This window comes from Acomys minous, assembly GCF_964271855.1.
Source record: "Acomys minous genome assembly, chromosome: 20".
NCBI lineage: Eukaryota > Metazoa > Chordata > Mammalia > Rodentia > Muridae > Acomys > Acomys minous.
Window position 1 is genome coordinate 26,006,562 of NC_140502.1, and position 16,390 is coordinate 26,022,951.

General features: G+C 55.9%; 2 protein-coding genes across 5 annotated transcripts; one reads left to right on the forward strand and one right to left on the reverse strand.

The window, feature by feature from the left end:
• Window positions 1–4,288: 4,288 nt before the first annotated feature.
• On the reverse strand, window positions 4,289–13,797 carry PROSER3 (proline and serine rich 3). Of its 4 annotated transcripts, none has more exons than XM_084771199.1 (11): window positions 13,215–13,797; window positions 11,239–11,335; window positions 10,571–10,729; window positions 9,145–9,275; window positions 8,971–9,065; window positions 7,811–7,893; window positions 7,572–7,717; window positions 6,636–6,850; window positions 5,539–6,496; window positions 5,360–5,441; window positions 4,289–4,851 (listed from the first exon to the last, which is right to left on the reverse strand). In XM_084771199.1, the coding sequence occupies exons 3-11, from the start codon at window positions 10,714–10,716 to the stop codon at window positions 4,713–4,715; spliced, it is 1,995 nt and encodes a 664-aa protein (XP_084627325.1). In that variant the 5' UTR covers window positions 10,717–10,729; window positions 11,239–11,335; window positions 13,215–13,797; the 3' UTR covers window positions 4,289–4,712. The 4 variants fall into 4 exon arrangements, with proteins under 4 accessions (XP_084627325.1, XP_084627322.1, XP_084627324.1 ...); XM_084771196.1 differs by having other exon boundaries at window positions 8,971–9,068; XM_084771198.1 differs by having other exon boundaries at window positions 8,971–9,068; window positions 11,224–11,335.
• A 597-nt stretch (window positions 13,798–14,394) lies between these two features.
• On the forward strand, window positions 14,395–16,064 carry HSPB6 (heat shock protein family B (small) member 6). Its single transcript, XM_084771279.1, has 3 exons — window positions 14,395–14,736; window positions 15,403–15,525; window positions 15,612–16,064. The coding sequence occupies exons 1-3, from the start codon at window positions 14,410–14,412 to the stop codon at window positions 15,786–15,788; spliced, it is 627 nt and encodes a 208-aa protein (XP_084627405.1). The 5' UTR covers window positions 14,395–14,409; the 3' UTR covers window positions 15,789–16,064.
• The last annotated feature ends 326 nt before the right edge of the window (window positions 16,065–16,390 follow it).

Genomic DNA, 16,390 nt, shown 5'->3' on the forward strand with positions numbered 1-16,390 from the left:
TAAATATTTTTATTTTATGTGCATTGGTGTTGTGCCTGGGTGTGTGCCCATGTGACGGTGTGTCAGATCGCTTGGAACTGGTGCTCAGACAGTTGTGAGCTGAGGGTTGAATCCGGGTCCTTTGGGAAAGCAGCCAGCGCTCTTAACTGCTGAGCCAGCTCTCCAGCCCCCAGCTCCGATTTCCAAATTTTCTCAGCCCTGATGCTGGATTTTAAGTGAGGAAGTTCCAGAGGATTCTACAGCTGTCAATGAATCTCCGACTCTCCCCAGACTGAGTAGAGGCTCACTGTCCCCTGCTGTGCGGACTTGTAGAGTCCGTAAGCCCTGGCATCTGATGCCGCTAAACTCTGGGTCTTGTTGCCCAGCTGCAGTGACCCCTGCGTGACTCAGCTCTTCAGGCAGCCTTCTCGTCCTCCCTCTCAAAGCCATCGGGATGTTATTATCAACATCTTTTATGGTTCCTGTATCTAAACAGCTACTCCAAAAGGCTGAAATCACGTTTACCTTGTTTCTGACATAAAGATCTGCTTGTTAGAAATGCATCCCATTGGGCTGGAGAGATGGCTCAGAGGGTAAGAGCACTGACTGCTCTTCTTAAAGGTCCTGAGTTCAATTCCCAGCAACCACATGGTGGCTCACAGCCATCTATAGTGAGATCTGGCGCACTCTTCTGGCCTGCAGGTGTACATTCAGGCAGGGAACTGCATAAATAATAAATGTCTTTTTATTTTTATTTATTTTGGTTTTTCGAGACAGGGTTTCTCTGTCCTGGACTCACTTTGTAGACCAGGCTGGCCTCAAACTCACAGTGATCCGCCTGCCTCTGCCTCCCGAGTGCTGGGATTAAAGTCATGCGCCACCACTGCCCAGCGCCGGTTTCTTTTTTAAAAAGTCAGTACTTATATCTAATTATTTCAACATGGATTTCTTGTTTATTTTGTTCTGAGATAGAGATTCTTGTTTATTTTGTTTTGGCATAGAGTTTCACTATGTATCCTTGGCTGGCCTGAATGTCTCTATGTAGCCAGCTTAGTTTTGAATGCACAGAGATCACCTGCCTCTGCTGGGATCAAGAGTGTGTGACTGTGGGGAGCTAGCATGCCTCTCCAGTGCTAGGGACGAAGCCCAGGGCCTTTCAGTGACAGGCATGTGCTGTCACTACATCCCTCAGTGTTTTTCCTCTGAGATAAACCACTGCTGAATACCTCATCTCCAGTCAGTGGGGCTGTCTGGGAATGGTTAGGTATGGTCTTGTTGGCGGAGGCGTGACACTGGGGGTAACCTTGGGGTCCCAGAGGACTCCCACTTCCAGTGTCTCTGTCTCCTGCTTGTGTCCCAAGATGTGAGTTCTCAGCTACTGCTCCAGGGTCTGTCTGCTTCCTGCCTGTCTGTAAGCCCCAAATATACACTTTCTTTTATAAGTTGCCTTGATCACGGTGTCTTATTACAGCAATAGAAAAGTGACTAAAACAACCACGTACAATGAAATCCACACATCTTGGTGAGCTCAGTAGGTGCATTCTTGTGTGTACCACCCAGCGTAACGACTGATTTTTTTTTTTGTAAATAAATCTTTTACTTATTTGTGTGTGTGTGTGTGTGTGTGTATGTGTGTGTGTGTGTGTGTGTGCTTTGCCTGCATGTACACGTGCAGGCCAGAAGAGGGCGCCAGATCTCACTATAGATGGTTGTGAGCCACCATGTGGTTGCTGGGAATTGAACTCAGAACCTCTGGAAGAGCAGTCAGTGCTCTTAACCTCTGAGCCATCTCTCCAGCCCCCAGATCTTTTTGTTTTTCAACACGGGGTCTCACTATGAGGGTAGCCCCAAAGTTGAGCTGCTCCTGTCCCAGAGTCCTGGGGTTCCAGGTGTGTCCCACCGTGCCCAGCAATCAGACATTACAGCATATGCCGTGAGGCATGCCTGAGTCAACGAAAGCAGAAGAACAGGAGGACAGTACCCACTTTTCTAACTAAAGCTGCATTCCTTCGGCTACACTCAACTTGTGGAAGGGCTCAGTTTCAAAGTCCCTCTTTTGTGGCAAGCGTGTCAGGGTGAGCACGTGTGTTGACAGTAATGACAAAGCTTTCGATGGGAGAGGAAGGGGGTAGCCTAGACTGAGGGGAGGGCAGTAGGGGGTAGCCTAGACTGAGGGGAGGACAGTAGGGGGTAGCCTAGACTGATGGGAGGGCAGTAGGGGGTAGCCTAGACTGATGGGAGGAGCTGGGAGAGGAAGGGGGTAGCCTAGACTGAGGGAAGGAGCTGGGAGAGGAAGGGGGTAGCCTAGGCTGAGGGGAGGGCAGTAGGGGGTAGCCTAGGCTGAGGGGAGGACAGTAGGGGGTAGCCTAGACTGATGGGAGGGCAGTAGGGGGTAGCCTAGACTGATGGGAGGAGCTGGGAGAGGAAGGGGGTAGCCTAGACTGAGGGAAGGAGCTGGGAGAGGAAGGGGGTAGCCTAGGCTGAGGGGAGGACAGTAGGGGGTAGCCTAGGCTGAGGGGAGGACAGTAGGGGGTAGCCTAGACTGATGGGAGGGCAGTAGGGGGTAGCCTAGACTGAGGGGAGGAGCTGGGAGAGGAAGGGGGTAGCCTAGACTGATGGGAGGAGCTGGGAGAGGAAGGGGGTAGCCTAGACTGAGGGGAGGAGCTGGGAGAGGAAGGGGGTAGCCTAGGCTGAGGGGAGGAGCTGGGAGAGGAAGGGGGTAGCCTAGGCTGATGGGAGGAGCTGGGAGAGGAAGGGGGTAGCCTAGACTGATGGGAGGAGCTGGGAGAGGAAGGGGGTAGCCTAGGCTGATGGGAGGAGCTGGGAGAGGAATGGGGTAGCCTAGGCTGATGGGAGGAGCTGGGAGAGGAAGGGGGTAGCCTAGACTGATGGGAGGAGCTGGGAGAAGAAGGGGGTAGCCTAGACTGATGGGAGGAGCTGGGAGAGGAAGGGGGTAGCCTAGACTGAGGGGAGGAGCTGGGAGAAGAAGGGGGTAGCCTAGGCTGAGGGGAGGAGCTGGGAGAGGAAGGGGGTAGCCTAGGCTGAGGGGAGGAGCTGGGAGAGGAAGGGGGTAGCCTAGACTGAGGGGAGGAGCTGGGAGAGGAAGGGGGTAGCCTAGACTGATGGGAGGAGCTGGGAGAGGAAGGGGGTAGCCTAGACTGAGGGGAGGAGCTGGGAGAGGAAGGGGGTAGCCTAGACTGAGGGGAGGAGCTGGGAGAGGAAGGGGGTAGCCTAGACTGAGGGGAGGGCAGTAGGGGGTAGCCTAGGCTGAGGGGAGGAGCTGGGAGAGGAAGGGGGTAGCCTAGACTGAGGGAAGGAGCTGGGAGAGGAAGGGGGTAGCCTAGGCTGAGGGGAGGAGCTGGGAGAGGAAGGGGGTAGCCTAGACTGATGGGAGGAGCTGGGAGAGGAAGGGGGTAGCCTAGACTGAGGGGAGGAGCTGGGAGAGGAAGGGGGTAGCCTAGGCTGAGGGGAGGAGCTGGGAGAGGAAGGGGGTAGCCTAGACTGAGGGGAGGAGCTGGGAGAGGAAGGGGGTAGCCTAGACTGAGGGGAGGGCAGCGGGGAGGAAGGGGGTAGCCTAGACTGAGGGGAGGGCAGCGGGGAGGAAGGGGGTAGCCTAGACTGAGGGGAGGGCAGCGGGGAGGAAGGGGGTAGCCTAGACTGAGGGGAGGGCAGCGGGGAGGAAGGGGGTAGCCTAGACTGAGGGGAGGGCAGCGGGGAGGACAGTCATGATATGCCAGGTGACTACGTGGGGAGGGAGGGCAGTCAGAAAGACAGAGGGAAGGGAAAACGCAGCTGCACAAAGTGAAGAGGGAAACTTGTGGAAACACCAGGTCTTTGAGCACCTGTGGACAAAGATGGCGACCAGAGCGGGAGAGATGCTAGTACACACGGGAGATGTGCTGTCGTCCAACACTGATGTTTCTTAGGACCAGAGATGGTGCCTTTGCCTCCATCTGAGACAGAAAAATCCACTTCTGAGTTACCCGATGAAGGTCCCCATCTTACGTAGATCCATGCGCACGCATGTGCACACAGACACACGCGCACACCGCACACAGTCACACACACACACACACATAGTCTCACATGCACATGCATGCACACACAGACACACAGAGACACACAGTTACCCGTATACACATAGTCACACACACACACGCACATAGTCACACACAGTCTTACACACACACCCACACACAGAAATTTTGTTTCACTAGTCAGGGGAGACAGGGAAGGGTTACATTTCCATATTAGCACAATCAGCCTTGCTACAGCAATCCATTGCTTAGAGATTAACAGTAAACTGGAAAACCATTAACTGGGCACAACTTTAATTTTAGGGTGTGTATGTGCCCCTCAGCTTGTGTTTGGAGCTCAGGACTTCAGCTGTTGGTCCTTGTCTGAGACCCAGTCTCCATGGCCAGCTGGCTGGTCAGTTACCTTTGTGTGGGCTCTGGGGATCTGAACTCGGGTCTTAAGCCGGGCAGTGGTGGCGCACGCCTTTAATACCAGCACTGGGGAGGAAGAGGCAGGTAGATCTCTGTGAGCTCGAGGCCAGCCTGGTCTATAAAGCGAGTCCAGGAAAGTCAAGGCTGCACAGAGAAACCCTGTCTCGAAAAAACAAACAAACAAACAATAACAAAAAAATAAAAAATAAACTCAGGTCTTCACACTTGCAAGTGCTTTGTCCCTGAGCCATCTCTCCAGCCCAGGAAGAACAGGATTTTTACAATTCAAAGTCTCCTGGCCTCAAGAGAGGCTCCTTCCCTCCTCAGACGCCTCGGAGAGCTGGGAGGTGACCTGGCTGGAGGAGACGAAGGTCCTGGGTCTTCAATGTGGTCCAAGAGGAGGGATAATTGGGCATCCACTTTCCTGGAGAAAAGTCGGAAAGGTAGAAGTTGGAGTAATGGCTCTGAGGTTAAGAGCACTGGCTGCTCTTCCAAAGGTCCTGAGTTCAATTCCCAGCAACCACATGGTGGCTCATGACCATCTACAAGGAGATCAGATGCCCTCTTTTGGCCTGGAGGCGTATATGCAGGCAGAATACTATATAAATAATAAGTCTTAAAAGAGCCCGGCGTGGTGGCACACGACTTTAATCCCAGCACTCAGGCGGCAGAGGCAGGAGGATGGCTGTGAGTTCGAGGCCAGCCTGGTCTACAAAGCGAGTCCAGGACAGCCAAGGCTACACAGAGAAACCCTGTCTCAAAAAACCAGAAAATAAACAAATAATCTTTTTTAAAAAAGAAAAGGAGAATCTGGGGCTGCGGATGGGCTTTAGGAAAAGGGCTTGGAAGAGGCTGGCACCCAGTAGGGGTGTCACAGGACTGGGGGGGAGGGTGCGCCAGTATCTTAGATCCTGGTGATGGAGAACAGTCACCTTTTCTGCTGGCGCAGCTCTGCCCTCTGAGCTCTCAGCACCCGCAACACAGGGTCTTCCTGAAACTCGCTGCCGTCAGAGTCTGGAGAGTGAAAGGCTGAGCTCCAGGAGGGCGGACACAGGGTTTAGGGGCCGCCATCACGATTACCGGGGTGCCCAGGAAGGTCCCCCCACCTCACCTTCCGCAGCCTGCAGGAGTCTGGCAGCCTGGGCGAGCAGGTTCTCCGAGGGGGCGTGGCCCGAGGTGGGCGTGGCCGCGGCGGGCGCGTCCCCAGCTCCCCTCTGAGGCGTGCAAGTCTTCGATTCCGGCGCTCGGACCTCCGGAGACAGCGCGGATGCCTTTGGAGCTGCAGCCGGCCGTGATCCCCCAGTTTCGGCTCGGGGGATGACTTTACTTTTACAGGTGGAGGATGCCGCCATGGCTCTGCGGGAGTCTGTCCTGGACCCTCGCTGGGGCTCGGATTGGCGGGGAGGAACTTTGGCTGGAGGGATGGTGGCCTTGGAAGGCGGCTGGCTCCCGAGGCGAGGAGGAGGAGGCGAGTCCTCCGGGATGTCGGGGAACAGCCGAGCTGTCACTACCCGGCCCAGGGCGCCCCTGAGCTGCGAACCCGCGGCCTCGGGAGCTGCAGTGTCCGGCCCGGCAGTCACCGGGCACGAGGAGGCGCCGGCCCTCCGTGGCTTGGGGCTCGGCGCCTGGGGCTGGACAGAGCTGCTCGGCTCAGGGGTGGTTGGCCCCTGGGAGGTGGAGGAGGCTGGGGAAGCGGGGGTGCAGGCTGGGGGCACTGGGATGGAGACTTGGGGTGCAGGGGTGGGGACTGGGGCGGCTGGAGTAGAGGGAGGTGGGGCCGGGAAGGAGGCCAGGGGAGCAAGGGTGGAGGCTAGCACTGGGGCCGGAACCATCCCGACAGGTACCCAGGGGTTGGCCTGTGGGGGCCAGAGAAGCCCGTGGGGGCTGGGGGCCCAGATGTGTGGAGAGAGCCCCGAAAGAGGAGAAGGCCTGTCCACATAGAAGGCCTGTGGGGGAAGAGGCTGGGCCACACCGCCCCATGGGAGAGCGGGAGCAGCAGCAGCAGCAGCAGCAGCAGCAGCAGGCTGGGTCCCCTGGGAACCAAGAGTCACAGCAGCAACAGGAGGCGTCTGGGGACAGAAAGAGGTGTCTGAGGCGGGAAGGGAGAGGTGAAAGGTCCCCTGGTCACTTTATCACGGTCAGGCTGTCTCTCTCTCTCTCTCTCTCTCTCTCTCTCTCTCTCTCTCTCTCTCTCTCTCTCCAACTCACCTGAGTGGAGAGGGCTGGGGTCAGAGGTGACACCCAGGTTCCGTCTCCTCCTCCTCCTCCTCCTCCTCCTCCTCCTCCTCCTCCTCCTCCTCGCGCCTGCTCAAGCTTTCGCCGCTGGCGCCACTGGTACAAGATGTCTTCCTCGGGCTGAAGGGTTGCCTGAGAGGAGGCCAGGCGGGGAGCTGGGATGGCGGCCTGGGAAAGCACCTGGGCTGCTGTGGAGGGAGTAGAGAGGGAAAGGGCTGAGGAGAGGGCACCGGGTGATGCCTGAAGGCCGCTCTTCCACTGCGCCGGAGGGTTGCACAGACAGGTCGCCCGGATACCACCCAACTCCTTTTTCGGTTTGTGTGTGTGTATGTGTGTGTGTGTGTGTGTGTGTGTGTGTGTGTGTGTGTGTGTGGTTTTTTGTTTACTTGTTTGTTTGTTTGTTGTTTTGAGGTTTTGGGGAGAGGGGTTGAGACAGGGTCTCTCTGTGTAGTCTTGGTTGTCCTGGACTCACTTTGTAGACCAGGCTGGCCTCGAACTCACAGCGACCCGCCTGCCTCTGCCTCCCGAGTGCTGGGATTAAAGGCGTGCGCCACCACTGCCCGGCTCCACGGACTCATTTCATTCTTACAGTCCCTGTGAGTGAGGGATCCTATTATTATTATTATTATTATTTTTTTTTTTTTTTTGGTTTTTTGAGACAGGGTTTCTCTGTCTATCCTTGGCTGTCCTAGACTTGCTTTGTAGACCAGGCTGGCCTCGAACTCACAATGATCTGCCCGTCTCTGCCTCCCGAGTGCTGGGATTAAAGGCGTGCGCCACCACACCTGGCTCGAGAGATCCAATTATTATTCTTGGTTCTTAGAGAAACAAGGCCCAGGCAGGCCAAAGTCACACAGCCAGTAAGTACACAAGATGGGATTTGAATCTGGCTACACCATCAATTCTCACCTCCTGACGCAGGTTCTCTCAGACTAGGATCCTTGTTGGAGTCTGGATGGAAGGTCGCCGAGCAGGGAGAGAGGCTGTCGGAGCTGATGAGGAAGGAGGAGCCGCTGGCATCGCTGGGGCTGAGGGAGGAGGAGAGGGAGGCCTTGCTGCGGAGAGAACACACCAGTGAGGCGGGCGGTGAGGACGGGTTGGCGTTAGGGGTGCGGCTAGTGAGGGCAGAGTATGGGGAAGGGCGTCACCTGCGTTTGAGCAGCCTGGCCGCTCTGCTCTGTAGGCTCAGGGTCTCCAAGTCCAGCAGAGACGAGTTCCACGAGCTCAGAGTCTACACGGTGAGAGAGGGGCCAGAAGCTGGTCTACACCAAAGGCTGCTGTGGAAGAGGCTCTCTGCAGAAGGGCTGGGGGGGCCCATACCCCACCTGGTGCTTTCCTGCGGCTGGGGGGGCGGGCTCACAGTCTGCTTCTCTCTACCTTGGGGCAGAGAGGCTCTCTTTGCTGCTTTGTCTTCTGGGACAGGCTCTTACTTTGGAACCCAGGCTGGCCTTGAACCTTCCACCCTGCTACCTCGGCCACCCCAGTACTGATGGCTTCCTGGGGGAAGGGTTCTCTGTACAGATCTGTGACCTGAGTCTGGTCCCTAGAACATCCACAGAAGGGAAGGAAGAGGTTCAACTCCTGAAAGTTGTCCTCTGACCAAACCGCCCCCCCCACAGACAGACAGACAGACAGACAGACAATGTCTGAAAAGATGGAGCTGGCTCATGTTCTGAATGCTCAGCCCTCAGGGTATGGCACTATTTTGAAAGCTATGGATTCTTTAGGAGATGGGACCTGGCGGGCCACTAGGCTTTCGAAGGTATGACCGCCCTTGGTTCTAGCCTGCACTTTCTGCTTCCTGGTCCGCTAAGACAGACAGACAGACAGGCCGACAAGCCGCACACTCCTGCTATACTACACTGACACCCCCGAAACTGAGCAAACAACACACCTCTCTTTCCCAGTCTCTATCAAGTGTTCTGGTCATAGGAACATGAACATATTGAAGACACATGCGCACCTGCTTTTTTTTTTTTTTAAGAGCTCAGAATTGCCCTTAACTAGCCAATCCTTTTCTTAAATTTTAATCTGTTACCACTTTCTTGAGACAGGATAGCATATACCTCGAGCGGCCTCAAACTCAGGTGACCTTAACCTTCTGAGCCTCCCGTCTTCGTCTCCCTAGCGCTGAGATGACAGCTCTGGGTCCCCCACCCCTGCTTTATGTGGTCCTTGGGGTCAAGTTCAGGGCTCTCCCAAGGGAGCAGCATTGCCCTTTCTTTGTTTGGTCATTGTCTCTAATCCTGTCCCAGGGCTGGTACTGTCAGTTCAGGCACACGGGACAGAGAGGAGATGACAGTGTCACCTGCTTTGCTTTCTGAAGAGGAGCCAAAGCCGGGGATGAACTGGCCGTCCCATCGGGAGGTGGACTTGTAGCTCTCCCCTTAAGTTCACCAGGCCCTGCTGGGGAAACTTCGGGTGAGTCACAGGGACCAGGAAGAGCAGCGGCCAGGGCCCTGAGCGGAAAGATTTCAGGCACCTGGTGTGGCGGGATAACTGCTGTAGTCTGACGACTTGGGCTGTAGCCACCAAAAGTCAGCTGGGGTCGGGCCTGCAGGCTGGCGTTCCTCTCGGCTTGTGGGCTGAGCTTGGCGGAACCTGTTTATGTACCTGTGAGCATCAGGGGGTGAGCGGCAGAAGTGAGGGAGGGAGCCATGGAGAAATAATAGTTGTCCTCATGGGCTGGAGAGATGGCTCAGCGGTTAAGAGCACTGACTGCTCTTCCAGAGGTCCTGAGTTCAATTCCCAGCAACAACATGGTGGCTCACAACCATCTACAATGAGAGCTGATGCCCTCTTCTGTCCTGGAGGTGTACATGCAAGCAGAGCACTATATACATAATAAATAAATAAATCTTTTTAAAAAAAAATAGTCATCCTCAAAACAGCAGTGGGCACAGCCACCTTTCCCCTGAGCACCATGGAGAGTTATGCTCAGTGGCCCAGATAAAAAGAGCTGCTTTGATCCGGTGGGCAGTGGTGGCGCACGCCTTTAATCCCAGCCCTTAGGGAGTGGGGTTGGGGAGGCAGGCAGAGCTCTGAGTTCAAGGCCAGCCTGGTCTACAGAGTGAGTTCTAGGGCAGCCAGGGCCACACAGAGAGACTCTGTCTTGAGAAGAAAAAAATTAAATAAAATAACTGCTTTCCTCATATCTACCAAAGCAAGCAGTTGGCTGTTTTGTTTTGTTTTGTTTTTGTTTTTCGAGACAGGGTTTCTCTGTGTGGCCTTGGCTGTCCTGGACTCACTTTGTAGACCAGGCTGGCCTCGAACTCACAGCGATCCACCTGCCTCTGCCTCCTGCATGCTGGGATTACAGGCGTGCGCCACCACAGCCAACAGAATTTGAACCTCTTATCTTTCACACTTACTCTATGATCAGTGTTCTTTCTGTTTGTTTGTGTTTGTGCTTTTTTTGAGACAAGGTTTCTCTGTGTAGCCCTGGCTGTTCTTAAACTCAGGAATCCGTCTGTCTCTGCTGCACCATCAACACCTGGCAATGGGTGCTTTTGTTGTTGTTGTTGTTTTGTTTGTTTTGTTTTTGTTTTGTTCGAGACAGGGTTTCTCTGTGTAGCCGTGGCTGTCCTGGACTTAACTTTATAGACCGGGCTAGACTCGAACTCACAGCGATCTGCCTGCTGGGATCACAGGCGTGCGCCCACCACGCCTGGCCGCAATGAGTGTTCTTACGGATCATTATAGGAAGCAGCTGAGAATTCAAAGCAGCCCAGTGCATGTGTGTGATTAGTACTCCCAATTCAAGGAAACCGAGGCCAAAGCAATAGAGAGCTGAACCCAGGCTCCACGGCCCTCAATAAGACACATGCACGGTGCGCCATCTCTGGTGGTTATTATGGGATGCCTTCTTCCTCCCTCCCCTCTCCCCGCCAAGGACCTCTGGTACTCACTTGGCTACCACCGAGTCTGCGTTGTCAGTCAGGGTGAGTGGTGGAGAGGTGCTTTGTCCTTCAGTGGTACTGGGTGGGGAGGGGGTCCCCGAGCTGGACGGCCAGGACTCCTCAGACAGCTCAGGGGAACTGGCCGCTGTGGCCATGGGAGCTTGCGGCCTTTGAGACCCAGACACAGGGAGAACAGGTCAGCTCAGAAGGGCGATCCCGCGGAGTGTGTGTGTGTGAGTGTGTGAGAACACACATGCAGGGGACATTTCACACTGTTACCACTGGGAGGTTCCGTTCACAACCTAAGTGGACTGTATTGGGGATCCGGGGTAGAAGTGGGAAGGCCACCAGCAGTGGGATTTGGGTTTCTCTCTCTCTCTCTCTCTCTCTCTTTTTTTTTTTTTTTTTTTTGGTTTTTCGAGACAGGGTCTCTCTGTGTAGCCTTGGCTGTCCTGGACTCGCTTTGTAGACCAGGCTGGCCTGGAACTCACAGCAATCCTCCTGCCTCTGCCTCCCGAGTGCTGGGATTAAAGGCGTGCGCCACCACCGCCCGGCTTTTTTTTGGGGGGTGCGGGGGTTCTCTTGATCTCTCATCCCGTTCTCATCACATCCTTCCCTCCAGGGGCCACTCACCACTACTAGTCGGAGGCACAGATGTTTACCTGGAGTTTTCTCACCTTGTGGCTCCAGTTCTGGCTTCTTGATGGCCAGTAGGGTTGTCCACCCTGGGTAACGTTTCCAACGGGGCTGTCTTGGTTAGTGAAGACTGGCAGGCTATGAAAGAGGCAGAGGGGCTGGAGAGACGGCTCAGAGGTTAAGAGCACTGTCTGTTCTTCCAAAGGTCCTGAGTTCAATTCCCAGCAACTACATGGTGGCAGGCAAGGACACGGACCACAATTCCCATGAGCCATCACTTCGTAGTCAAGACAGTGTCAGTAGAGGCAGGATTCCCATGAGCTCTTGAAAGAGACTTAGAGGAACCCAGGAACTGGGGAGCTGGTAATTCTCAACTCTGGATCCAGCCTAGGAGGAACTTTTGTTGTGAGCACAGACATCGGGGACCTGAATCCATAGAACCCCATGTAAAGGCAGACATGGCTGCGTGAGTCTGCACTGAGGTGAGATAAGCTCGTAAGGTCAGCGGCCCTGCAGCACGCGGAGGTGGACATCAAAGAGGCCTCTGTCCCAAAAGGGTAAAAGATGAGGACAGGAAACAGGCTCAACACTGCCTCCACACCACCCAGGCAATTAAAATAAATAAATAAATAAATAAATAAATAAATAAATAAATAAAAGAATAAGCGGGGCAGTGGCGGCGCACGCCTTTAATCCCAGCACTCGGGGAGGCAGAGGCAGGTGGATCGCTGTGAGTTCGAGGCCAGCCTGGTCTACAGAGCGAGTCCAGGACAGCCAGGGCTACACAGAGAGACCCTGTCTCGAAAAACAAACAAATAAATACAAATAAAAAAAATTTATTTACTCTTATTTTGTGTGTGTGGGTGTTATGCCTGCGTGTGAGCGCGCAGCATGTGTGTGCAAAGCCCTGGAAAAGCAGAAGACAGTAGCCAACGCCCTGGCGTTACACACGAGTGACAGCAGCCACGTGGGTGCTGAGAATCGAACCGGGGCCTCTGGAAGACCTGCTACTGCTCCCAGTCCCGGAGCCCTTTCCCCAGTCCATCCAGGTAAAATACGGTCTGTTGTATGTTTTATTATCTTCTTAACTGGTTTTATTTTTATTTATTTTTTTAACACGTTTATGAGATACAGTATGATATGTCAGCATGTGTATGCAATGTGTTACGGTCAAAGTCATTAATTTCCATCTCTAAACATCATCCATGAAGATGAAGGCCGTTTCATGGAGCTTCAGTTACGATCACGACTGGAAAACAAGTAATTTAGCCAGGCACGCGTTTAAATCCCAGACCTCAGGAGGCAAAGGTTCGGAGTTCAAGGCCAGCCTGGTTTACGAAGTGAGTTCCAACACTGTCGGGGCTACACAGTAAAATCCTGTCTCTAAGAATCGGAAAAAAAAATGTCAACAAAAACAAGTAATTTTAAAAAATTTAAATGAAAAAAGAACGAAAGCTGGGCATGGCGGCGCACGCCTCAAACCCCAGCACTCGGGAGGCTGAGGCAGGCGGATCGCTGTGAGTTCGAGTCCAGCCTGGTCTACAAAGTGAGTCTAGGACAAGACAGGGCTACACAGAGAGACCCTGTCTCGAAAAACCAAAACCAAAACAACAACAATAACAAACCCGAAAATAACAAAGAGCCACGACTAAACCGTTTCCGGTTAAGCCTGTTAAGGGGAGAGGGAGGTGGCGGCGCGACACCCAATGAGGAAGGAGTGGGTTGACTACAATTCCCATGATTCACCGGCCTCCTCGTAAGTGAGAAAGTTCAAAGACAACGCCCTGGAGGTCTGGGGGCCATTCGGAGACTAACGAACTCAATTTCCGCGTTTCTTTTAGACTCCCTTAGGCCCACCCAGAGGGAACAAAAGACCCAAGATGTTGGAGCGCCCAAGCCGCGTGGGATCTTGGGAGTTGTAGTTCTTGTGCGACTGGGACAGAGTGGGGTTCCCCAGTAAACCCGCGTTGCTTTCCCCCAGGCTTCCTGTGGTCTCTGCGAGAGGGACCAACCTCACCTGCAGCCCCTCCGGCATTGAGCGCAGTGTTCGTGCCAGCTGAGATCTCCTTGGCGGGACGAGCCCGCGCCTACCCTCCTCGCTTAGCAACGCTGCCGGCCCCGCCCTTCCCCGGCGTGCGGAGCAGGAGCTCGGCCAATGGTTGACTAGAAAATAAAAGTGATCGGCGGCGGCTGCTGAGGACGCGCGTTTGGGGGGCGCGTTCGGCAGTAATTGGCAAGGCTGTGGGCCAATAGAAAGGGTCGGGGGCTGGGCTGAAGCTTGGCAGTGAGCTGAGGGTCTTGGCAAGTGCTCAGTCCTTACTTCCGACCGCCGGAATAAGGCTCCGCTCCAGCCTAACTACTGTTGCCGGCCTAACCGGAGACGTCTGTCTTTGCTTTTGTTTGTTTGTTTGTATTTTGAGACAGGGTTTCCTCCGTGTTAGCCTTGGCTTGTCCTGGACTGGCTTGGTAGCCAAGGCTGGCCTCGAACTCCGCAGCGATCCTCCTGCCTCTGCCTCCCCAAGTGCTGGGACTAAAGGCGCGCGCCACCAACCACCGCCCGGCTCTGCCTTTACGCTGACTGCCGCCCCCCTATCCGTTGAGCCCGGCACACGGGTCCCGATGGTCACCTTTAACCACTTTCCTCTTGCTGCTGAGCAGCAGCTGGTAGCACCCCTTGCCAGGCCTGGGCTCCCGGCCCGGGTAGTAGGATCAAAACGAGCTATTTCGGGGGCCCCTGGCGCGCAGTTCCAACCTGGAGTGAGTGTTCACGCTCACGGCCCCCTCCCCGCGCCCCTGGCCGCTGAGCACCCGAGGCTGAGTCAGAGGCACAGAATTAGGCCCGACCTACTCTGGGGTTAGGGTCTGCTCTGTGTCCTCCTGACAGCTTGGCGTGGGGCCAGCATTCTCCAGGAAACCTTTGGCTAAGGCTGCTGGTGCGCCGTCATCCTCAGCCGCCAGCCTTGGCGGAGATGGATTAAGAGGACAAACACTCTTTTTTTGGGTGGGCTTATCTGGACCTGGGGGTCCCAGCTGCCACAGTGATTTCGCCACATCTATTTATTAGGGTGCGTCTGGCCTCCTAAACCTTGGCTTCCCGTTGTAGAGATGGAAAAAGGCTTAAATGGCAGCTCCCTGGTGCCCTTTTGCGGGCATCCAGCAGGCGTTTAATAACTGGCCAAGTCATTATTGAGGTTTCTAAATAAGGCATACTAATGGCCGAGTCTGGCCTCAAGCCCAGTGTCCCCGAGGAGCCCGCGGGGGCGGCACAGGGGCGCGGTATAAATCGGAGGCCGCGTGCGCCCGCCCGGGCACTGCGGGGACCCCAGGGTGGCGGCAGCAGGATGGAGATCCCCGTGCCCGTCCAGCCTTCATGGCTGCGCCGCGCTTCCGCACCTTTACCCGGTTTCTCCGCGCCGGGGCGTCTCTTTGACCAGCGTTTCGGCGAGGGGCTGCTTGAGGCTGAGCTGGCTTCCCTGTGCCCTGCTGCGATCGCCCCCTACTATCTGCGCGCCCCCAGTGTGGCGCTGCCCACAGCCCAGGTGCCAGGCCGGGGGGGGGGGGGGGGGAGACAGCTCAACTAACAAAACTAGGGGGTCTGGTTCGCTCTGGCGCGGCGATGTGGGGACCTCTGTTGACTCTGAGCTTAGGGGGACAATGTCGCCCGAGTGAGTGCGCCATCGGAAGTCCCTGAGCTTGGTGTTCTGAGACCTGGTTAAGGTTCCCCTGAGGGATGGGGGTGGGGTGGGGGGTTGGAAGGACTGGGTCACTCTCCCTGGAGTCTTGATGACTGAAGGGGGAAAGTGACCTGGTCACTAGGAGAAAGGACAGTGTGATTCCTAACGGTCTGGAATGTTCCTAAGGTTGGGTATTGGTGATGCTGGGTCTCCTAGACTGATCCTGTGATTTGATGAAGGGGGGTGTCTTGGGCGGGGTGAGGTAGAGGACACGGGGGTCCATGCCCTGAGAACTCTGGAGAAGGGGAGGTGGCATGTTGATTGATGGCAGGGTGGACAATTAGGGGTCTCACAGTGGAGACAGGATGGCTGTGGAGTCAAGGACATGGGGGGTGGGAGTTCCCTATGAGTGTGGAAGTCTGGGAATGGTGGACAGCGTCTACAAGGGGAAGGAGGAGACACGTCACCGCGTGTGACGCAGGGCAGGGGCTGCTGGGTGCCGGAAGCCGAGCCCCCCCCCCCACTGCGCAGGTGCCCGCGGACCCTGGCCAGTTTTCCGTGCTGCTGGACGTGAAGCACTTCTCGCCAGAAGAAATTTCCGTCAAGGTGGTCGGCGACCACGTGGAGGTCCACGCACGGCATGAGGAGCGTCCGGTAGGTCTGCAGGTCAGTGGGGGCAGCGGGGGTGGGCAGGAGGGTGGGGTGCTCAAACCCATCTCCCCGCATCCCTCCCCCCCCAGGACGAACACGGGTTCATCGCTCGGGAGTTCCACCGCCGCTACCGCCTGCCTCCCGGCGTGGACCCCGCCGCCGTGACCTCCGCGCTGTCCCCGGAGGGTGTCCTGTCCATCCAGGCCACACCAGCGCCAGCCCAGGCCCCGCTTCCGCCGCCGCCGCCGCCGCCGGCTGCCAAGTAGGGGCCCGGGCGCTGCAGGACCGAACCTGGGAAGCCGCTTTAGGCTCCCGTTTAAAAAGCCGATCTGACTCCGCCGCTCAGCCAGATGTCCCCATCGCTGTCAAGACAACCCTGCCCGCCAAATCCAGTTGTCCTCCCTGGGACCTTCCCACCCCAACCCCTACCCGGGCCTTGGTAACCTAGATACGGTCCCCAGGCCCCACCCAGCCACGACACCTTTCTAGGGATAACACAAACACGGCTGCCACGCCTCCGCCTAGGCCCCCACGAGACTAACCCCACACTGGGCTTCTATCATTTCTCAGCGCCTCCTACTGCGCTTCTAACGTGTAGAACACCACAGTGTGTCACCAGGGTGCAATGTAGTCAGCGCCACACACACACACACCCTTACGCACACACACACACGCACACCCTTACACGCACACACACACACACACCGTTCCAGGCCTGTCTGACCCGCGCTGCACCGGCTTTCCCCGTCAGAACACCCACGCCTGGTCCACCACACTTAGGCTCTGTCCCTATAACCTGACACTCCTCTACCCCAGGCCACTTCCCGACGTGAAACTCCGGGCGCCTAAATTCTTGTCCAATCCTTGG